Source organism: Dreissena polymorpha, chromosome 9 (assembly GCF_020536995.1).
Source record: "Dreissena polymorpha isolate Duluth1 chromosome 9, UMN_Dpol_1.0, whole genome shotgun sequence".
Classification (NCBI taxonomy): Eukaryota; Metazoa; Mollusca; class Bivalvia; order Myida; family Dreissenidae; genus Dreissena; species Dreissena polymorpha.
Genome location: NC_068363.1, coordinates 93,089,722 through 93,115,455, shown reverse-complemented (window position 1 = coordinate 93,115,455; position 25,734 = coordinate 93,089,722). Strand labels below are relative to the sequence as shown.

Sequence of the window (25,734 nt, the reverse complement as noted above, 5' to 3'; positions counted from 1 at the left end):
ATATTTTTATAAAGATTTACAATATCAATGTCATTCTTGACAGCAGACAGCACATGTTGTAATCAGGCATCTTGTATTATTTTTCAATATGATTGCAGTAACAGTGAATTGTCCTTTATATTTGTTTAATGTAAATTTATGTATGTATGTCTGCAAAGACTTTTTTCACAGAACATGTTTTTTATTGTATGATACCATACCAATATATTTAGAATTTAGCCAAGTCATGCAAAAATGGGTCTTACGATGCAATATGACCAGCCTTGCACCCGATCAGCCTCCATGGATCAGACCAGCCTGCGCATCGTCACAGTCTAGTCAGGAGCTTCAAGATCCAGAATCTTTGCTTGACTAAAGCAAACATGGTAGCTCCTGACTGGACCTCACAACTGCGCAGGCGGCCACTTACGGCATAAGACCTATTTTGGCATTACAAGGCTTATTTTAAGACTATCAGCATTTTAAGAATATCAAAGCTTTCGAAAGGATTGTCGTTTTTTATTGTGTTAAAGTGTTTTGATAAATCAGGATGCAAATGTTGATATTTGAGTCAAAACTAACATTTATTTTGTTGATGTATTTTAATGTCAAACTAGTTGTTTTATTTTTAACCCTAATGAAAACAAGAGCACCGCATAACGGGTGCCACGCTCGGCTGCGAAAGCTTGTCAGATTTCATTTTTAGAGGTCACAGTGACATTGACCTTTGACCTAGTGACCCTAAAATGGATGTAACGTGTAGAACTCATCAAGGTGCATCTACATATGAAGTTTCAAAGTTGTAGGTGGAAGCACTTTGATGTTTGAGGAAAATGTCAAGGTTTCAGCAAGGCGGACACCGGAACGGACGACGAGCTGGCTATGACAATACCAATCGGGGTTTCTCCGAAAACAGCCGAGCTAAAAATGAATAGCTTTCCATGTAAGAATGTGTTACATTGGTTGACACAATTAAGTGTGTTTAAACAACGGATGGAATTAAGTTGCTTTTCTTCTCCATTTAAAAATAAATTCATTAAATTGAAACAATTGTTTGTTAATTAAAGTTGTTTTTCTTTTTTTAGAAATGAATTGAAACAATTGATTGTTTTATTAAACAGCAACATGTGCATGTAAATTGCTTTTATAAATTCAAATACTTGAAAATATAACTTATTGTTTTGTTAATGTATTTAATCGAATGTATTGCTAATAAATAAACTTCTTGACATGTTATAGCTTTGTTTTGTGTTTCAGACAAAAATTGAATATCACAAGAACAATCCCTTAATATTCATTTAGAAGGATAACATGGAAGAATTCACTGTAAAACATTCATCTTTATAAACATTGGTGAGCCATTTAATGACCAATAAAGCCAGACCTTGTTGCGTCAATGACAGATCCCTTCTGACCTTCATGTTGTAAGTTGTAGAAAATATACACACTTTAGTTTAAATTGGGACATACCTAGAGCAATTTGTAATGTATATTGAACAACTTTAAATCATGGAAAATAATTTAAGCAAGAAGCGGTATGCTGAAAAGTGATACAAGTATTTTTCAACGAACAGACAGACATAAATGCCAAGTATTAATCAAGTACCCCCTGTCTACCTTTCTATTTATTGTATATTTTCTTAGAATAAAATCTACTAAGCAACTGTCAACTTGAGTATTTAATAGTCAATATCAAACATCTAAAGGATATCAGTAAATATGAGCACATTGAAAAGTGACTGCAGTGTAATGTTTCAAAATTACCAGTAATCATGGACTTTGTGAATTTAAGTAACACAATCCATTTGAACCAATGAAATTGCTAATAAATTATTAACAAGAGTGAAGTGTTGCTAGCCCAAGTCTTCCACTGTTGATGCACAGCATAGGTGAGCAACAACTATGGCTCAAGATTTTTCGAAACAGTTACTAAAGTAAATAGGAGACCGAAACAGTTACTAAAGAAAAATAGGTGACAGAAACAGTTACTAAAGTAAATAGGAGACAGAAACAGTTACAAAAAGTAAATAGGAGACAGACACAGTAACTATAATAAATAGGAGACAGAAACAGTAACTAAAGTAAATATAATACAGAAACAGTTACTGAAGTAAATATGAGACAGAAACAGTTACTAAAGTAAATAAGAGACAGAAACAGTTACTAAAGTAAATAGGAGAAAGAAACAGTTACTAAAGAAAAATAGGAGACAGAACCAGTTACTAAAGTAAATAGGAGACAGAAACAGTTACTTAAGTAAATAAGAGACAGAAACAGTTACTAAAGTAAATAGGAGACCGAAACAGTTACTAAAGAAATATAGGAGCCAGAAACAGTTACTAAAGTAAATATGAGACAGAAACATTAACTAAAATAAATAGGAGACAGAAACAGTTACTTAAGTAAATATGAGACAGAAACAGTTACTAAAGTAAACAGGAGACAGAAACAGTTACTTAAGTAAAAAAGAGACAGAAACAGTTACTAAAGTAAATAGGAGAAAGAAACAGTTACTAAATTAAATAGGAGACAGAAACAGTTACTAAAAAATAGGAGACAGAAACAGTTACTAAAGTAAATAAGAGACAGAAACAGTTACTAAAGTAAATATGAGACCGAAACAGTTACTAAAGTAAATAGGAGACAGAAACAGTTAATAAAGTAAAAAGGACATATGGACTGACTGACATATATGGTGATTATACCCACCCCCATCACTTCATAACAGGGCGTACAATTATCTGCGAATAGCGTTTATTAACCCTTTCCAACTCAGAAACAAAGCGAAAATTTGCAAATAGCATAAAACCAGAAGAGCCTGAACAGTAACTCTCAGTCTGTTCAGGTTTTATGCTGTTTGCTAGTCATCAGTATCAGATCATTGTCCGATCTTCATGACATTGGTGCGAAGATTTGACGATATCTTGGACGAGTTTTAAAATGGTTCCGATTGGTTGAAAAAACATGCCCGCCAGGACAATTAATCATTTTTTTCTGATATGGCTTAAGTAAAACCTTGTTTACACTCTGAAGGCCATGTACATTTATTGTCCGATCTTCATGAAACTTAGAAGATTTGTCCCAATTTTGGATGATTTGGATAAGTTCAAAAATTGTTCGGTATGTTTGAAAAACATGGCCTTGCATTTTTCCGGTTTGTTGAAAACATGGTAGCCAGGGGGTGTCATTTTCCTTATATGGCTATAGTAAAAACTAGCTAACACTCTTAAAGTCAAATTTATTGTCCAATTTTCATGAAACTTGGTCAGAATACAGGATATGTTTTAACGTTATCTTAAATATGTACAAAAATGGTTCCGGCCTGTTGAAATCGTGGCCACCAGGGGCGGGGAATTTATCATTATATGGCTCTAGTTAAACCTTGTTTACTTTTCATGAAAGTTGGTCAGAACATTTGTTCTAATGACATCTTGGGCTGTACATTACTGGTCAGTTCCTCTCTATCTCAAGTGAGCGAATTTTGGCCGTCCAGGCTCTTTTGTTAAGAAAGTTAGGGACCAACAATGTCAATAAGAGGACCATATTTGTCAAAAATAAAAATAATGTATCGGTATTGATATTTTTATTACAGTTAAAACAGGGTTAACCCAATGAACTAAAATTGCAATAGGAAAAGAAAGCATATGTATGGGTAATAGCTAATAATTATTTTACTCTTTTCATGTTCTTTTTTTTTAATAATCTTTATTTACCTCGTCAATAGGTATGTGTAGGTCGAAGCCACCCTACTCAATACCTTACAAACATTATGTGTTAGTAGCAATTGAATACAGCTGTGTTAGTATATAGCTAAATGGTTTGCAAGTTTATAAACAGGAGGAGTCAAGTTTGTAAGCAGTGTACAATGTATGCAATATACATAGTAAATGAAAAATCTTTTTAAAAGCACAGACAATACAAGTTGCAACTATACTTTCTTTATAACACAGGGATCTGTATACATAGTATGGAGATTTTTACTACACATATGATTGTTTTCTTTTGTAAATGGTAAAGAAGTGTGGATTTGAAAAAAAAAGTGAAAACAACACCACAGTGTATAGTTGAAATATTCATTTCAGTGCACATCAATGTAAAGCAAGAACATTTTAAGTTATGGGTTCATTGTATTAATAATCTCACAACTGACCAATTTGGAAATTCCGAGCCTTGGCAACTGGTGTGCTTTTGAATTTCCCATGCTAGTTGAAAACTCCGTTTTAACCGTAGTACTGTTGGGATTTACTATGTTTTTACAAATAAAAACATACCTTTTTATTTCAAGAAATAAAATATTTTTCCAGAACAAATTCCAAGTAGCACATCTTCGCAAGAAATGTTGGGCAAATTGATGTTGTTTATAATCATTGAATGTTTTATTTAGTTGATAATAGGTTGAATGTGTTCACATTCCAAGAAAAAATGAGTTAACGTTTCCTCATGTTTTTTACAAAAAGAACATAGATTGTCGTTAACAATTTTCATTTTATATAACAAAGATTTTGTACCCAAGATTCTGTGTACAATTCGAATTTGAAGCCATTGTATATATGTATCTCTGGAGTTTTCAAAAACAAAGTTATGTGTAAACTTCCAATCAATATTATTAAATATTTCATTCCATTTATTTTGACCTGTAGGTTTTTCTTCATTAAATATATATGTGCTATATATTGATTTATTTGGTTTTGCTTTAAAAACAATCTCATTCAGATAGGAAGAGATAAATACTCCTGTGGTGTTTGGCTTGTTGAAAAAAGTAAAACCTGACTTTTTAATGAAATCTGATACAGTTCTTTTAACTCCTTCATAGAATAAAAAATTAAGCACTTTTCCAGTGTAATTCTCAATATCATTCTTGGTCTTGAACCTCCAGAGGTACATTATATGTCTCTCACAAGTCTAATTCCTCTTTCATACATGTTCGTATCATAAATGCAATTCAGACCAATTTTAAAGTTGTCATTGTAAAATAATGGCATGTTTGATACATCTTCAAATGTACAAATCTTAAATTTATTAACATACATGCTATAGTAATTAAGAATATCTTTCCAAAATGTGTTACTTAATCTTTTAACAATTGTTTGCACATTGCATTACCCATATTTAACATTTTTTTAACATCAAACAATGAATAGACTAATACAAAGCATTTACCCGTACATAGTGAAAGTTTCTTTATCCATGTTAGCTTCATACTTTTTTCAAATGAGTATATATCTATCATATTGAGCCCTCCCTCTTCATAAGGTTTGATAAGAACATTGTGTTTGATTTTTAAAGGACCATCCCAAATGAAGTTGTAAAAACAATTGTGTATTTTATTTAATACATGTAGTCCTGGGCTGGGAAGAGCAAAAAATAAATGAGTAAAACGGGGGAGTAACATGGATTTAACTACAGTTATCTTCCCTAATGGTGAGATATTTCTCCTTTTCCAAAAATTTATGATATTTTGAAAAATTGTCAATTTGCTAGAATCATTATAATCAATCAGTTTTTCTAAGTTGAAATCAAATATGATACCTAGTACTTTGAAATTGGTTGAACCCCACATTAGTTTGTATTTAGTTTTTATTGAGTGTGTACTATATTTCTTGGAGCCTATCCATATGAGTTTTGTTTTGTCATAGTTAATTTTTAGTCCAGATTACAGGGCAAAGAAATGCAGTAGGTCAAGTGCTATATAAAGAGAACTTTTAGAACCGTCTAATTAAAGTGATGTGTCGTCTGCAAATTGGGAAGTTTTGTAGTCAATGTTTTCAATTCTTTTTCCTTTAATTTGTTTTGAGTTTCGTATTTTGATTGCCAATATTTCGGCACATAGTATAAATCTGTAAGAACTGATCGGATCGCCTTGACGGCAGCCTTTTTCAATTTTGAGTGATTCTGACAGGAATCCATTGATCTGAATGGTTGACATAGTGTTGTATAAAAAAGAGAGATCCAATTTCTGAGCATTGGACCAAAATTAAAATGAATTAAAGTTTGTTCAATGAAATTGAATTCCAATGAGTCGAAACCCGTTTCAAAGTTTAACGTTAATAAAAGTCCTGGGATTTTGTTATCTTCTGTATATTTTAGGATATCATACAATAGTCTAGTAATTTCACCTATATATCTTCCTTTTATAAATCCAGTCTAATCTTTGGAAATTTATTTGTCAAGTACATGATCTTATTTTGGCATCATAATTTTCTGTCCGAAGATTTAAAACAGCTAAACCCTAATCTTTACAAGGCATGATTGCGCAGTTAGTTACATAACGGTCTAATTACATGACCCTTTACAATGCATGATAGCTCAGTTGGTAACATCTCGGTCTGATGACTGGACTCTTTACAAGGCACGATAGCTCAGTTGGTAACATCTCGGTCTGATGACTGGACTCTTTACAAGGCATGATAGCTCAGTTGGTAACATCTCGGTCTGATGACTGGACTCTTTACAAGGCATGATAGCTCAGTTGGTAACATCTCGGTCTGATGACTGGACTCTTTACAAGGCATGATAGCTCAGTTGGTAACATCTCGGTCTGATGACTGGACTCTTTACAAGGCATGATAGCTCAGTTGGTAACATCTCGGTCTGATGACTGGACTCTTTACAATGCATGATAGCTCAGTTGGTAACATCTCCGTCTGATGACTGGACTCTTTACAATGTATGATAGCGCAGTTGGTTACATCTCTGGCTAATGACTTGACTTTTTACAATGCATGCCAGTGCAGTTGGTTATATCTTTGTTTGATGACTTGACTCTTTACAATGCATGACAGCGCAGTTGGTTGCATCTGTGTCTGATGATTTGACTCTTTACAATGCATGACAGTGCAGTTGGTTACATCTCTGTCTGATGACTTGACTCTTTACAATGCATGACAGTGCAGTTGGTTACATCTCTGTCTGATGACTTGACACTTTACAATGCATGGCAGTGCAGTTGGTTACATCTCTGTCTGATGACTTGACTATATACAATGCATAACAGTGCAGTTAGTTACATCTCTGTCTGATGATTTGACTCTTTACAATGCATGATAGCGCAGTTGGTTACATCTCTGTCTGATTACATGACTCTATACAATGCATGACAGCACAGTTGGTTACATCTCTGTCTGATTACATGACTCTTTAAATGTATGATAGCGCCATTGGTTACATCTCTGTCTGATTATTTGACTCTTCACAAGACATGACAGCGCAGTTAGTAACACATCAGTCTGATTACTTGACTCTTTACCATGCAAGATATCACAGTTGGTTACATCTCTGTCTGATTACATGACTCTTTAAATGTATGATAGCGCAGTTGGTAACATCTCTGTCTGATTACTTGACTATTTACAATTCATGATAGCGCAGTTGGTTACATCTCTGTCTGATTGCATGACTCTTTACAATGCATGATAGCGCAGTTGGTTACATCTCTGTCTGGTGACTGGGCTCTTTACATTGCATGATAGCGCAGTTGGTAACATCTCTGTCTGATTACATGACTCATTACTGTGCATGACAGCACAGTTGGGTACATCTCTGTCTGATGACTTGACTCTTTACGAGGCATGACAGAGCAGTTGGTTACATCTCTGTCAGATGAAGTGACTCTTTACAATGCATGATAGCGCAATAAGTAACATCTCTGTTTGATTGCATGACTCTTAACAATGCTTGATAGCGCAGTTGGTTACATCTCTGTCTGATTACATGACTCTTTACAATGCATGATATCGCAGTTGGTTACATCTCTGTCTGATGACATGACTCTTTACAATGCATGATAGCGCAATTAGTAACATCTCTGTCTGATGACATGACTCTTTACAATTCATGATAGTGCAATTAGTAACATCTTTTTCTGATTACATGTCTCTTTACAATGCATGATAGTGCAGTTTGTTACATCTCTGTCTGATGACTCGACTCTTTACAATGCATGACAGCGCAGTTGGTAACATCTCTGTTTGATGACTCGACTCTTTACAATGCATGATAGCGCAGCTGGTTACATCTATGTCTGATTACATGACTCTTTACAATGCATGATAGAGCAGTTGGTTACATCTCTGCCTGATTACATGACTCTTGAAATGTATGATAGCGAAGTTGGTAACATCTCTGTTTGATAACATGACTCTTTACAATGCATCATAGGGCAATTGGTTACATCTCTGTCTGATGACTTGACTCTTTAAAATGCATGATAGCTTAGTTGGTAACATCTCTGTCTGATTACATTACTCTTTACAATGTATGATAGCGCAGTTGGTTACATCTCTGTCTGATTACATTACTCTTTACAATGCATGATAGTGCAGTTGGTTACATCTCTGTTTGATGACTTGACTCTTTACAATGCATGATAGCGCAGTTGGTTAAATCTCTGTCTGATATCATTACTCTTTACAATGCATGATAGCGCAGTTGGTTACATCTCTGTCTGATTATATGACTCTTTATAATGCATGATAGCGCAGTTGGATACATCTCTGTCTGATTACATTACTCTTTACAATGCATGACAGCGAAGTTGGTTACATCTCTGTCTGATTACATAACTCTTTACAATGCATGATAGCGAAGTTGGTAACATCTCTGTCTGATTACATGACTCTTTACAATGCATGAGAGTGCAGTTGGTTACGTCTTTGTGTGATGACTCGACTCTTTACAATGCATGGCAGTGCAGTTGGTAACATCTCTGTCTGATTACACGACTCTTTACAATGCATAATATAACAGTTGTTTACAAATCTGTCTGATTACATAACTCTTTAAATGTATGATAGCGCAGATGGTTACATCTCTTTCTGATTACTTGACTCTTTTCAATGCATGAGAGTGCAGTTGGTAACATCTCTGTCTGATTACATGACTCTTTACAATGCATGATAGCTTAGTTGGTAACATCTCTGTCTGATTACATTACTCTTTACAATGTATGATAGCGCAGTTGGTTACATCTCTGTCTGATTACATTACTGTTTACAATGCATGACAGCGCAGTTGGTTACATCTCTGTTTGATGACTTGACTCTTTACAATGCATGATAGCGCAGTTGGTTAAATCTCTGTCTGATTACATGACTCTTTACAATGCATGACAGCGCAATTGGTTACATCTCTGTTTGATGACTTGACTTTTTACAATGCATGATAGCGCAGTTGGTTACATCTCTGTCTGATTACATGACTCTTTACAATGTATTACAGTGCAGTTGGTTACATCTCTGTTTGATGACTCGAATCTTTACAATGCATGATAGCGCAGTTTGTTATTTCTCTGTCTGATTACATGACTCTTTACAATGCATGACAGCGCAGTTGGTTACATCTCTGTTTGATGACTTGACTCTTTACAATGTATGATAGCGCAGTTGGTTACATCTCTGTCTGATAACATTACTCTTTACAGTGCATGATAGCGCAGTTGGTTACATCTCTGTTTGATGACTCGACTCTTTACAATGCATGATAGCGCAGTTGGTAATTTCTCTGTCTGATTACATGACTCTTTACAATGCATGAGAGTGCAGTTGGTTACATCTCTGTTTGATGACTTGACTCTTTACAATGCATGACAGTGCAGTTGGTTACATCCCTGTTTGATGACTTGACTCTTTACAATGCGTGATAGCGCAGTTGGTAACATCTCTGTCTTATTACATGACTCTTTACAATGCATGACAGTGCAGTTGGTTACATCTCTGTTTGATGACTCGACTCTTTACAATGCCTGATAGCGCAGTTGGTTACATCTCTGTTTGATGACTCGACTCTTTACAATGCATGATAGCGCAGTTGGTTATATCTCTGTTTGATGACTCATCTCTTGACAATGCATGATAGCGCAGTTGGTTACATCTCTGTTTGATGACTTGACTTTTTACAATGCGTGATAGCGCAGTTGGTAACATCTCTGTCTGATTAGATGACTCTTTACAATGCATGACAGCGCAGTTGGATACATCTCTGTCTGATAACTTGACTCTTTACAATGCATGATAGCGCAGTTGGTTACATCTCTGTCTGATTACATGACTCTTTACAATGCATGATAGCGCAGTTGGTTACATCTCTGATTACATGACTCTTTACAATGCATGACAGCGCAGTTGATTACATTTCTGTTTGATGACTTGACTCTTTACAATGCATGACAGCGAAGTTGGTAACATCTCTGTCTGATAACATGTTTCTTTACAATGCATGACAGCGCAGTTGGTTACATCTCTGATTACATGACTCTTTACAATGTATGATAGCGCAGCTGGTTACATCTCTGTCTGATTACATGACTCTTTACAATGCATGAAAGCGCAGTTGGTTACATCTCTGTCTGATTATATGACTCTTTACAATGCATGATAGTGCAGTTGGTTACATCTCTGTCGGATTACATGACTCTTTACAATTCATGATAGTGCAGTTGGTTACATCTCTTTCTGATTACATGACTCTCTACAATGTATGACAGCGCAGTTGGTTACAACTTGGTCTGATTACATGACTCTTTGCAATGCATGATAGCGCAGTTGGTTACATCTCGGTCTATTGACTTGACTCAACCATGCATGAAAGCGCAATTGATTACATCTCACACTGTTGACTTGACTCTTGACAATGCATGATAGCGCAATTTGTTACTGCTCGGTCTGATGATTTGACTTTAAAATGCATCAAAGCACAGTCGGTTATGTCTCGGTCTAATCACTTGATAGCGAAGTTGGTAACATCTCTGTCTGATGACTTGACTCAACCATCCATGACAGTGAAGCTGGTTACATCTTTGTCTGATGACTTGACTCTTGCCATGCATGACAGCCCATTTTTTGCATGTAACAGTTACAACAGGGTTTACATTCCCATGAACGAATAAGCTATTTATATGGGTTATGGTTCATAATCTTTTTTGCCCTTACATGTTTTCATACTGACATTAGAATTTTCTGTCTGTATGTAACAACATTCTAAATATTACTCTTTAATATGCGTTATTGTGCAGTTGGATTTTTGTCTGTCTGAAGTCTGAATTTTGTGTTGCTTGTAAGCCATGAATTTGATTCAAACTTTGATTTTGTTAAAAACTTTTGCTTACTTGTTTTTAGCAAACATCTTACTGTTTTATATTTTTTATTCAATACTAAGGTTTTAGTATTTTGCAAATCATATTATTTATACAATAAAGTGCATTATGGCGCCAGTTTCCCATTGACATAGGCCCTTTAACATGTCCAAAAAATCATTTTTTGTACACATACAACATTTTACCATATTTGATACAAGCCATAATTTCTAAGTATATAAAACATATCTTATTTATTTATCCTTAAACAACATAAAAGTTGTGACAAATTTTTATTATAATATAACAGCTCGCTGTTTATTTAAAGAAAAAATTAGTTTCAAACATATTGCAAACATTAAAAAACTGACCTTCGTCAAAAAGGCGGATAATTGTTTTAAAGTTCATTTAAACACAACACAAAATCGTTATGAACTGTCTGATTCATCAGAATAGCAATTCTCTGTCATCGCCATTGTCAGATCACTGATCAACTTGTAATTGAACTCATCCCGTTTTTGGCGTATGTGCTTGTATATTTCGGACGCCTTGGTGATGCTACTTGGGGGAAAGAAGATATTCCTGGTGATGGCTGTCTCCCAGTAAAGACCAAGTTCAAGGTCACGAAGGATCTCCAGTTGCTGAGGAACGGTTAAATCCAGGGCAGGGTGGCGGGGCACTTTTCCTATGCTGAAAAAACATATACAAGACATTAAAAGATATTTACCTTATTCTGGGAAAACGGGCTATATGCATGTACGTCATGTGTTCTGCCACATTATGCTAACGGGCTATATGCATGTACGTCAAGTGTCCTCCCACATTATGCTAACCGGCTATATGCATGTACGTCAAGTGTCCTCCCACATTATGCTAACCGGCTATATGCATGTACGTCAAGTGTCCTCCCACATTATGCTAACCGGCTATATGCATGTACATCAAGTGTCCTCCCACATTATGCTAACGGGCTATATGCATGTACCTCAAGTGTCCTCCCACATTATGCTAACAGGCTATATGCATGTACGTCAAGTGTCCTCCCACATTATGCTAACGGGCTATATGCATGTACGTCAAGTGTCCTCCCACATTATGCTAACGGGCTATATGCATGTACGTCAAGTGTCCTCTCACATTATGCTAACAGGCTATATGCATGTACGTCAAGTGTCCTCTCACATTATGCTAACGGGCTATATGCATGTACGTCAAGTGTCCTCTCACATTATGCTAACCGGCTATATGCATGTACGTCAAGTGTCCTCCCACATTATGCTAACGGGCTATATGCATGTATGTCAAGTGTCCTCCCACATTATGCTAACAGGCTATATGCATGTACGTCAAGTGTCCTCCCACATTATGCTAACGGGCTATATGCATGTACGTCAAGTGTCCTCCCACATTATGCTAACGGGCTATATGCATGTACGTCAAGTGTCCTCTCACATTATGCTAACGGGCTATATGCATGTACGTCAAGTGTCCTCCCACATTATGCTAACGGGCTATATGCATGTACGTCAAGTGTCCTCCCACATTATGCTAACGGGCTATATGCATGTACGTCAAGTGTCCTCTCACATTATGCTAACGGGCTATATGCATGTACGTCAAGTGTCCTCCCACATTATGCTAACGGGCTATATGCATGTACGTCAAGTGTCCTCTCACATTATGCTAACAGGCTATATGCATGTACGTCAAGTGTCCTCTCACATTATGCTAACGGGCTATATGCATGTATGTCAAGTGTCCTCCCACATTATGCTAACGGGCTATATGCATGTACGTCAAGTGTCCTCCCACATTATGCTAACGGGCTATATGCATGTACGTCAAGTGTCCTCCCACATGATGCTAACGGGCTATATGCATGTACGTCAAGTGTCCTCCCACATGATGCTAACGGGCTATATGCATGTACGTCAAGTGTCCTCTCACATTATGCTAACAGGCTATATGCATGTACGTCAAGTGTCCTCTCACATTATGCTAACCGGCTATATGCATGTGCGTCAAGTGTCCTCCCACATTATGCTAACGGGCTATATGCATGTACGTCAAGTGTCCTCTCACATTATGCTAACGGGCTATATGCATGTACGTCAAGTGTCCTCTCACATTATGCTAACAGGCTATATGCATGTACGTCAAGTGTCCTCTCACATTATGCTAACGGGCTATATGCATGTACGTCAAGTGTCCTCTCACATTATGCTAACGGGCTATATGCATGTACGTCAAGTGTCCTCTCACATTATGCTAACGGGCTATATGCATGTATGTCAAGTGTCCTCTCACATTATGCTAACGGGCTATATGCATGTACGTCAAGTGTCCTCTCACATTATGCTAACCGGCTATATGCATGTACGTCAAGTGTCCTCTCACATTATGCTAACGGGCTATATGCATGTACGTCAAGTGTCCTCTCACATTATGCTAACGGGCTATATGCATGTACGTCAAGTGTCCTCTCACATTATGCTAACTGGCTATATGCATGTACATCAAGTGTCCTCTCACATTATGCTAACTGGCTATATGCATGTACATCAAGTGTCCTCCCACATTATGCTAACAGGCTATATGCATGTACATCAAGTGTCCTCTCACATTATGCTAACGGGCTATATGCATGTACGTCAAGTGTCCTCCCACATTATGCTAACGGGCTATATGCATGTACGTCAAGTGTCCTGCCACATTATGCTAACGGGCTATATGCATGTACATCAAGTGTCCTCTCACATTATACTAACGGGCTATATGCATGTACGTCAAGTGTCCTCCCACATTATGCTAACGGGCTATATGCATGTACGTCAAGTGTCCTCCCACATTATGCTAACGGGCTATATGCATGTACGTCAAGTGTCCTCCCACATTATGCTAACGGGCTATATGCATGTACGTCAAGTGTCCTCCCACATTATGCTAACGGGCTATATGCATGTGCATCAAGTGTCCTCCCACATTATGCTAACGGGCTATATGCAAGTACGTCAAGTGTCCTCTCACATTATGCTAACGGGCTATATGCATGTACGTCAAGTGTCTTCCCACATTATGCTAACAGGCTATATGCATGTACGTCAAGTGTCCTCCCACATTATGCTAACGGGCTATATGCATGTACCTCAAGTGTCCTCCCACATTATGCTAACGGGCTATATGCATGTACGTCAAGTGTCCTCCCACATTATGCTAACGGGCTATTAGATGTACGTCAAGTGTCCTCCCACATTATGCTAACCGGCTATATGCATGTACGTCAAGTGTCCTCTCACATTATGCTAACGGGATATATGCATGTACGTCAAGTGTCCTCTCCACATTATGCTAACGGGCTATATGCATGTACGTCAAGTGTCCTCCCACATTATGCTAACGGCTATATGCATGTACGTCAAGTGTCCTCCACATTATGCTAACGGGCTATATGCATGTACGTCAAGTGTCCTCTCACATTATGCTAACGGGCTATATGCATGTACGTCAAGTGTCCTCTCACATTATGCTAACGGGCTATATGCATGTACGTCAAGTGTCCTCCCACATTATGCTAACGGGCTATATGCATGTACGTCAAGTGTCCTCCCACATTATGCTAACTGGCTATATGCATGTACGTCAAGTGTCCTCCCACATTATGCTAACAGGCTATATGCATGTACGTCAAGTGTCCTCCCACATTATGCTAACGGGCTATATGCATGTACGTCAAGTGTCCTCCCACATTATGCTAACGGGCTATATGCATGTACGTCAAGTGTCCTCCCACATTATGCTAACGGCTATATGCATGTACGTCAAGTGTCCTCCCACATTATGCTAACGGGCTATATGCATGTACGTCAAGTGTCCTCTCACATTATGCTAACGGGCTATATGCATGTACGTCAAGTGTCCTTCCCACATTATGCTAACAGGCTATATGCATGTACGTCAAGTGTCCTCCCACATTATGCTAACGGGCTATATGCATGTACCTCAAGTGTCCTCCCACATTATGCTAACGGGCTATATGCATGTACGTCAAGTGTCCTCCCACATTATGCTAACGGGCTATATGCATGTACGTCAAGTGTCCTCCCACATTATGCTAACCGGCTATATGCATGTACGTCAAGTGTCCTCTCACATTATGCTAACGGGATATATGCATGTACGTCAAGTGTCCTCCCACATTATGCTAACGGGCTATATGCATGTACGTCAAGTGTCCTCCCACATTATGCTAACGGGCTATATGCATGTACGTCAAGTGTCCTCCCACATTATGCTAACGGGCTATATGCATGTACGTCAAGTGTCCTCCACAGTTATGCTAACCGGCTATATGCATGTACATCAAGTGTCCTCCCACATTATGCTAACGGGCTATTTGCATGTACGTCAAGTGTCCTCCCACATTATGCTAACGGGCTATATGCATGTACGTCAAGTGTCCTCCCACATTATGCTAACGGGCTATATGCATGTACGTCAAGTGTCCTCCCACATTATGCTAACGGGCTATATGCATGTACGTCAAGTGTCCTCCCACATTATGCTAACGGGCTATATGCATGTACGTCAAGTGTCCTCCCACATTATGCTAACGGGCTATATGCATGTACGTCAAGTGTCCTCCCACATTATGCTAACGGGCTATATGCATGTACGTCAAGTGTCCTCCCACATTATGCTAACAGGGCTATATGCATGTACGTCAAGTGTCCTCCCACATTATGCTAACGGGCTATATGCATGTACGTCAAGTGTCCTCCCACATTATGCTAACCGGGCTATATGCATGTACGTCAAGTGTCCTCCCACATTATGCTAACGGGCTATATGCATGTACGTCAAGTGTCCTCCCACATTATGCTAACGGGCTATATGCATGTACGTCAAGTGTCCTCCACATTATGCTAACGGGCTATATGCATGTGCAGTCAAGTGTCCTCCCACATTATGCTAACGGGCTATATGCATGTACGTCAAGTGTCCTCTCACATTATGCTAACGGGCTATATGCATGTACGTCAAGTGTCCTCTCACATTATGCTAACAGGGCTATATGCATGTACGTCAAGTGTCCTCTCACATTATGCTAACGGGCTATATGCATGTACGTCAAGTGTCCTCCTCACATTATGCTAACGGGCTATATGCATGTACGTCAAGTGTCTCCCACATTATGCTAACGGGCTATATGCATGTACGTCAAGTGTCCTCCCACATTATGCTAACGGGCTATATGCATGTACCTTCAAGTGTCCTCCCACATTATGCTAAAGGGCTATATGCATGTACGTCAAGTGTCCTCCCACATTATGCTAACGGGCTATATGCATGTACGTCAAGTGTCCTCTCCACATTATGCTAACGGGCTATATGCATGTACGTCAAGTGTCCTCCCACATTATGCTAACGGGCTATATGCATGTACGTCAAGTTGTCCTCCCACATTATGCTAACGGGCTATATGCATGTACGTCAAGTGTCCTCCCACATTATGCTAACGGGCTATATGCATGTACGTCAAGTGTCCTCCCACATTATGCTAACGGGCTATATGCATGTACGTCAAGTGTCCTCCCACATTATGCTAACGGGCTATATGCATGTACGTCAAGTGTCCTCCACATTATGCTAACGGGCTATATGCATGTACGTCAAGTGTCCTCCCACATTATGCTAACGGGCTATATGCATGTACGTCAAGTGTCCTCTCACATTATGCTAACGGGCTATATGCATGTACGTCAAGTGTCCTCCCACATTATGCTAACGGGCTATGCATGTACGTCAAGTGTCCTCCCACATTATGCTAACGGGCTATATGCATGTACGTCAAGTGTCCTCCCACATTATGCTAACGGGCTATATGCATGTACGTCAAGTGTCCTCCCACATTATGCTAACGGCTATATGCATGTACGTCAAGTGTCCTCCCACATTATGCTAACGGGCTATATGCATGTACGTCAAGTGTCCTCCCACATTATGCTAACGGGCTATATGCATGTACGTCAAGTGTCCTCCCACATTATGCTAACGGGCTATATGCATGTACGTCAAGTGTCCTCCCACATTATGCTAACCGGCTATATGCATGTACGTCAAGTGTCCTCCCACATTATGCTAACGGGCTATATGCATGTACGTCAAGTGTCCTCCCACATTATGCTAACGGGCTATATGCATGTACGTCAAGTGTCCTCCCACATTATGCTAACGGGCTATATGCATGTACGTCAAGTGTCCTCCCACATTATGCTAACGGGCTATATGCATGTACGTCAAGTGTCCTCCCACATTATGCTAACGGGCTATATGCATGTACGTCAAGTGTCCTCCACATTATGCTAACGGGCTATATGCATGTACGTCAAGTGTCCTCTCACATTATGCTAACCGGCTATATGCATGTACGTCAAGTGTCCTCCCACATTATGCTAACAGGCTATATGCATGTACGTCAAGTGTCCTCCCACATTATGCTAACGGGCTATATGCATGTACGTCAAGTGTCCTCCCACATTATGCTAACGGGCTATATGCATGTACGTCAAGTGTCCTCCCACATTATGCTAACGGCTATATGCATGTACGTCAAGTGTCCTCTCACATTATGCTAACAGGCTATATGCATGTACGTCAAGTGTCCTCCCACATTATGCTAACGGGCTATATGCATGTACGTCAAGTGTCCTCCCACATTATGCTAACAGGCTATATGCATGTACGTCAAGTGTCCTCCCACATTATGCTAACAGGCTATATGCATGTACGTCAAGTGTCCTCCCACATTATGCTAACAGGCTATATGCATGTACGTCAAGTGTCCTCCCACATTATGCTAACAGGCTATATGCATGTACGTCAAGTGTCCTCTCACATTATGCTAACGGGCTATATGCATGTACGTCAAGTGTCCTCCCACATTATGCTAACGGGCTATATGCATGTACGTCAAGTGTCCTCCCACATTATGCTAACGGGCTATATGCATGTACGTCAAGTGTCCTCCCACATTATGCTAACGGGCTATATGCATGTACGTCAAGTGTCCTCCCACATTATGCTAACAGGCTATATGCATGTACGTCAAGTGTCCTCCCACATTATGCTAACGGGCTATATGCATGTACGTCAAGTGTCCTCCCACATTATGCTAACGGCTATATGCATGTACGTCAAGTGTCCTCCCACATTATGCTAACGGGCTATATGCATGTACGTCAAGTGTCCTCCCACATTATGCTAACAGGGCTATATGCATGTACGTCAAGTGTCCTCCCACATTATGCTAACGGGCTATATGCATGTACGTCAAGTGTCCTCCCACATTATGCTAACGGGCTATATGCATGTACGTCAAGTGTCCTCCCACATTATGCTAACGGGCTATATGCATGTACGTCAAGTGTCCTCCCACATTATGCTAACGGGCTATATGCATGTACGTCAAGTGTCCTCCCACATTATGCTAACAGGCTATATGCATGTACGTCAAGTGTCCTCCCACATTATGCTAACGGGCTATATGCATGTACGTCAAGTGTCCTCCCACATTATGCTAACGGCTATATGCATGTACGTCAAGTGTCCTCCCACATTATGCTAACGGGCTATATGCATGTACGTCAAGTGTCCTCCCACATTATGCTAACGGGCTATATGCATGTACGTCAAGTGTCCTCCCACATTATGCTAACGGGCTATATGCATGTACGTCAAGTGTCCTCCCACATTATGCTAACAGGCTATATGCATGTACGTCAAGTGTCCTCCCACATTATGCTAACGGGCTATATGCATGTACGTCAAGTGTCCTCCACATTATGCTAACGGGCTATATGCATGTACGTCAAGTGTCCTCTCACATTATGCTAACCGGCTATATGCATGTACGTCAAGTGTCCTCCCACATTATGCTAACGGGCTATATGCATGTACGTCAAGTGTCCTCCCACATTATGCTAACGGGCTATATGCATGTACGTCAAGTGTCCTCTCCACATTATGCTAACAGGCTATATGCATGTACGTCAAGTGTCCTCCCACATTATGCTAACAGGCTATATGCATGTACGTCAAGTGTCCTCCCACATTATGCTAACGGGCTATATGCATGTACGTCAAGTGTCCTCCCACATTATGCTAACAGGCTATATGCATGTACGTCAAGTGTCCTCTCCACATTATGCTAACGGGCTATATGCATGTACGTCAAGTGTCCTCTCACATTATGCTAACAGGCTATATGCATGTACGTCAAGTGTCCTCCCACATTATGCTAACGGGCTATATGCATGTACGTCAAGTGTCCTCCCACATTATGCTAACGGGCTATATGCATGTACGTCAAGTGTCCTCCCACATTATGCTAACAGGCTATATGCATGTACTGTCAAGTGTCCTCCCACATTATGCTAACAGGCTATATGCATGTACGTCAAGTGTCCTCCCACATTATGCTAACAGGCTATATGCATGTACGTCAAGTGTCCTCCCACATTATGCTAACGGGCTATATGCATGTACGTCAAGTGTCCTCCCACATTATGCTAACAGGCTATATGCATGTACGTCAAGTGTCCTCTCACATTATGCTAACAGGCTATATGCATGTACGTCAAGTGTCCTCTCACATTATGCTAACGGGCTATATGCATGTACGTCAAGTGTCCTCCCACATTATGCTAACGGGCTATATGCATGTACGTCAAGTGTCCTCCCACATTATGCTAACGGGCTATATGCATGTACGTCAAGTGTCCTCCACATTATGCTAACGGGCTATATGCATGTACTGTCAAGTGTCCTCCCACATTATGCTAACGGGCTATATGCATGTACGTCAAGTGTCCTCCTCACATTATGCTAACAGGGCTATATGCATGTACGTCAAGTGTCCTCCCACATTATGCTAACAGGGCTATATGCATGTACGTCAAGTGTCCTCCCACATTATGCTAACGGGCTATATGCATGTATGTCAAGTGTCCTCCCACATTATGCTAACGGGCTATATGCATGTACGTCAAGTGTCCTCCCACATTATGCTAACAGGCTATATGCATGTACGTCAAGTGTCCTCCCACATTATGCTAACAGGCTATATGCATGTACGTCAAGTGTCCTCTCCACATTATGCTAACGGGCTATATGCATGTACGTCAAGTGTCCTCCCACATTATGCTAACAGGCTATATGCATGTACGTCAAGTGTCCTCTCACATTATGCTAACGGCTATATGCATGTACGTCAAGTGTCCTCCCACATTATGCTAACAGGCTATATGCATGTACGTCAAGTGTCCTCCCACATTATGCTAACAGGCTATATGCATGTACGTCAAGTGTCCTCCCACATTATGCTAACAGGCTATATGCATGTACGTCAAGTGTCCTCCCACATTATGCTAACAGGCTATATGCATGTACGTCAAGTGTCCTCTCACATTATGCTAACAGGCTATATGCATGTACGTCAAGTGTCCTCTCACATTATTATATATGCAAGTGTCCTCCCACATTATGCTATATGCACATGCTAACGGGCTATATGCATGTACGTCAAGTGTCCTCCCACATTATGCTAACGGGCTATATGCATGTACGTCAAGTGTCCTCCCACATTATGCTAACGGGCTATATGCATGTACGTCAAGTGTCCTCCCACATTATGCTAACGGGCTATATGCATGTACGTCAAGTGTCCTCTCACATTATGTCCTCCCATTATGGCTATACTAACGGGCATTATATGCATGTATGTCAAGTGTCCTCCCACATTATGCTAACAGGCTATATGCATGTATGTCCTCCCACGGCTATGTACGTCAAGTGTCCTAACATTATGCTATATATGTGTACGTCAAGTGTCCTCCCACATTATGCTAACGGGCTATATGCATGTACGTCAAGTGTCCTCTCACATTATGCTAACAGGCTATATGCATGTACGTCAAGTGTCCTAATGTACGTCAAGTACCACATTATGCTAACGGGCTATATGCATGTACGTGTGTCCTCCCACATTATGCTAACATGCTAACGGCTATGCTATATGCTATGCTAACGGGCTATATGCGTCAAGTGTCCTCCCACATTATGCTAACGGGCTATATGCATGTCCTCTCAAGGGCCTCCTCATTATGCTAACGGGCTATATGCATGTACGTCAAGTGTCCTCCCACATTATGCTAACCTCCCATTATGCTAACTACATTATGCTATGCATGTACGTCAAGTGTACGTCTCCCACATTATGCTAACGGCTATATGCATGTACATGTCAAGTCTCTCCACATATGCTAACTCTCACGCATGTGTCCTCTCACTATGCTAACGGGCTATATGCATGTACGTCAAGTGTCCTCCCACATTATGCTAACGGGCTATATGCAAGTGTCTCACAAGTGTCTACATATTATGCTATATACGCATGCTACGTCGTCAAGTGTCCTCTCACATTATGCTAACGGGCTATATGCATGTACGTCAAGTGTCCTCCCACATTATACTAACCGGCTATATGCATGTACGTCAAGTGTCCTCCCACATTATGCTAACGGGCTATATACATGTACGTCAAGTGTCCTCTCACATTATGCTAACAGGCTATATACATGTACGTCAAGTGTCCTCTCACATTATGCTAACGAGCTATATGCATGTACGTCAAGTGTCCTCTCACATTATGCTAACAGGCTATATGAATGTACGTCAAGTGTCCTCTCACATTATACTAACAGGCTATATGCATGTACGTCAAGTGTCCTACCACATTATGCTAACAGGCTATATGATTGTACGTCAAGTGTCCTCTCACATTATACTAACAGGCTATATGCATGTACGTCAAGTGTCCTCTCACATTATGCTAACAGGCTATATGAATGTACGTCAAGTGTCCTCTCACATTATACTAACGGGCTATATGCATGTACGTCAAGTGTCCTACCACATTATGCTAACAGGCTATATGCATGTATGTCAAGTGTCCTCCCACATTATGCTAACGGGCTATATGCATGTACGTCAAGTGTCCTCCCATATTATGCTAACGGGCTATATGCATGTACGTCAAGTGTCCTCCCACAGTATCTTGTGCAGTCAGAAAAGAATAATCAAGGACGACACTTTCTGATTTAAATGTTTTTTATGTTAACAGGCAGTCCCCTTTTTAAAGAAATCCAGTTCAGGCGGAAAGTATTGTCCCTGCACAGGCTAATCTGGGACGACACTTGAGGCACATGCATTAAACCCCATTTAAACAGAGGAAAACTCATATAAAAGAAATGCACACCATTCAAGAGTATTCTATAAAAAGTCAACTGGTGGACTGACTGACTTGTCGATTAACTTTTAAGCATGCTAATTGCAACTTTTCTGTTAAACAAATTGGTCAATTTTACATTTGCCTGATTCCATAGAACACCCTGGATGATTAAATTTGTCATCCTTGGAACACTATCAATTAATAATGGAAGGTACATTAGAAAGAAGTTTTGATAGGTGAATAACATTGGCCGCAGAGACTGTATTATTATATGTCCAATGGAAAAGAAGAAAGGCAATGTATTTAAACTTTTAACAGCAATACAATTACATTAAAATTCTGATAAGAATTGATTGGGATAAACAACATTATATGGCCAACAAATATTGCGGTAAGAAATATGTTTTGATTGGAATTATCAATTTAAAGAAATGAAATGAGATTAACTAGCAAACATCAAATAATCTACACATTTCTAATTAAAAATGCAGAAATAAAATATAAGCCATTTTTATGTTGCACGTGAGGATTTATGTCCAGGTTGGAGAACAAGAGGACCTGAAAGGCCCTAAGTCGCTCACCTGAGATTCAAAGGAACTGACCTGTTCTGTGCAGCCCAAGATGTCATAAGAACAAGAGCTTGTCACAGTAGTGCCAAATCCCCGCCGAAATGTGTTTGCTTGTATGACAACATTTGTTATAGAGAGTAGAATAATATTTGTAAAACATGGCACCTTTGTCATCTATTTATATTTCAAGGATCAATTAATTATATGGTGTTGCAATTTTGCTGTAGAGAATTAAATATATGTACATGAAAGAAAGGGAGGTAATTAAACTAGAGTGTTAACAAGGTTTTACTATAGCCATATAAAGAAAAAAGCCCCGCCCCCTGGCTGCCATGTTTTTCAACCTACCGGCATCATTTTTGAACTTGTCTAAGATGTTGTTGGGATGAATCATCTTTTCAAGTTTAATGAAGATCGGATAATAAATGTGGCCCCCATAGTGTTAACAAGATTTTACTATAGCCATATAAGGAAAAATGCCCCGCCCCTTGGCAGCCATGTTTTTCAAGCAAACGAAACCATTTTCCAACTCGTCCAACATATTATTGGGATGAATCATCTGACCAAGTTTCATTTAGATTGGAAAATAAATGTGGCCTCTAAAGTGTTAACAAGGTTCTACTAAAGCCATATAGCCATATAAGGAAAAATGCCCCGCTCCTGGTGGCCATGTTTTTTAAGCAACCGGAACGATTTTCAAACTTGTCCAAGATATCATTGGGACAAATCTTCAGACCAAGTTTCATGATCATAATTGGAAAATAAATGTGGCCTCTATAGTGTTAACAAGGTTTTACCATAGCCATAAAAGGAAAAATGCCCCGCCTCCTGGCGGCCATGTTTTTCAACCAACTGGCAGCATTGTCGAACTCGTCCAAGATATTATTGGGATGAATCTTCTGACCAAGTTTCATTAAGATTGGACAATAAATGTTAAATGGGCATCTAGAGTGTTAACAAGGTTTTACTATAGTCATATATAGCCCTATAAGGAAAAATGCCCCGCCCTTTGGCAGCCATGTTTTTCAAGCAAACGTAACCATTTTCGAACTCATCCAAGATATTATAGAGACCAATATTCTGATCGAATTTCATGAAAATTGGACAATAAATGTGGCCTCTAGAGTGTTAACAAGGAAAATGATGACGCAGCACAATGGACGACGGACAAAAGGCGATCACAAAAGTATGGAAATTTTATTCAGCATGTAAAAGTATTTCATCAAACAAGGTTTGAAAAGACGTAATACATATCTGGTAAATGATAAATAACAAGACAGATGACAAAAATTTACCGACATTTTTTTACACAGCATTTTTAGAAGTTTGCCTCAAATGAACTTTTCAAGATGACATGTTATAATGCATACCAATTTTTTTTTTATGCAAGATACATAAATAACAAGGGACAAAATTGTCACAAAACCAGGTTTTCATTGTGAAAAAAAAATCTGATAAAGGGAGAAAACTCAAACTGAACTTTTGAAATGAACAAACAAAATTAACCCCCTTTGTAAGTTTTTTTTTTTTTTAATCTATTTTTAGTCGTGGCGACCTTGACATTGGAGATATTGACGTGATTCTTTAGTGCGACACACCGTCCCATGATGGTGAACAAATGTGCCAAGTGATTTTAAAATCTCACAATGAATGACATAGTTATGGCCAGGACAAGCTCATTTATGGCCATTTTTGACCTTTGAACTCAAAGTGTGAATTTGACCTTGGAGATATCAACGTAATTATTTCGCACGACACACCGTCCAATGATGGTGAACAAATGTGCCAAATGATTTTAAAATCTGACAATGAACGACATAGTTATGGCCCGGACAAGCTTGTTCCGCCCGCCCGCCAGCACGCCAGCCAGCCAGCCCGCCCGCATTTGCCAATCTAATAACCAGTTTTTTCATTCGGAAAACCTGGTTAAATATTCATTAAATGGTAAATCAGTAGCAACTGTTTGACAGAAGCCCCTCTGTGGAACATTTGTGTACATTTTTTTATGAAGATTGGCCCTGAAAAGAACCTATATACAACAGCACCGCCTTGCGGGCGCAGACTGCTCATCTATTTTTCTTTTAAAGGTGAAGGGACCTATCTCAATACTTCAATCACAAAGGAGGGAAGGGTGGGATGGAGAGGGGTATAAAGTGTGGGTCATTTATTACATTATCTTCCAAAAATAAGAAAAAAATGCAAAAACAAGACTATTGCCAAGCAATAAAAGTCCCCTACCGGCTCCACCATTGTCAGAAATTCCACCATTGTCAGAATATTTTTTTTATTTGTTGCCATAGCAACCAGAATTTTCGACGTAGGAACAAAATGAAATGATGTGCATAATGCCCATATTGCCATCTATCCATAATCCAAGTTTCATGAAAAATTATTAAGAACTTTTAAAGTCATCGCAGGATCCAGAAAAAAACACCATTTTCAGCAGTATTTTTAGTCTATTTGTTGCCATAGCAACCACAATTTTTGACGTAGGAACAAAATGAAATGACGTGCATAATGTCCATATTGCCATATATCCATATTCCAAGTTTCATGAAAAAATATTAAGAACTTTTAGAGTTATCGCAGGATCCAGAAAAAAACACCATTTTAAGCAGTATTTCTAGTCTATTTGTTGCCATAGCAACCACAATTTTTGACGTAAGAACAAAATGAAATGACGTGCATAATGTCCATATTGCCATCTATCCATATTCCAAGTTTCATGAAAAAATATTAAGAACTTTTAGAGTTATCGCAGGATCCAGAAAAGTGTGACGGACTGACGGATACAAAATCATAAGTCCCCTCCGGTGAAACCGGTAGGGGAC

The 25,734-nt window shown here is 39.2% G+C and overlaps 1 protein-coding gene across 15 annotated transcripts in view; it reads right to left on the bottom strand.

Annotated features, from left to right (window-relative positions):
- Nucleotides 1-11,286: 11,286 nt before the first annotated feature.
- LOC127846746 (uncharacterized) overlaps nucleotides 11,287-25,734 on the bottom strand; it is a 32,443-nt gene continuing 17,995 nt past the window's right edge. For all 15 annotated transcript variants that reach the window (XM_052378250.1, XM_052378249.1, XM_052378251.1 and 12 more), the window contains one exon: nucleotides 11,287-11,737. In XM_052378250.1, the coding sequence (XP_052234210.1) occupies nucleotides 11,476-11,737 (262 nt within the window). In that variant the 3' untranslated portion in view covers nucleotides 11,287-11,475. The remainder of the gene's footprint in view (nucleotides 11,738-25,734) is intronic.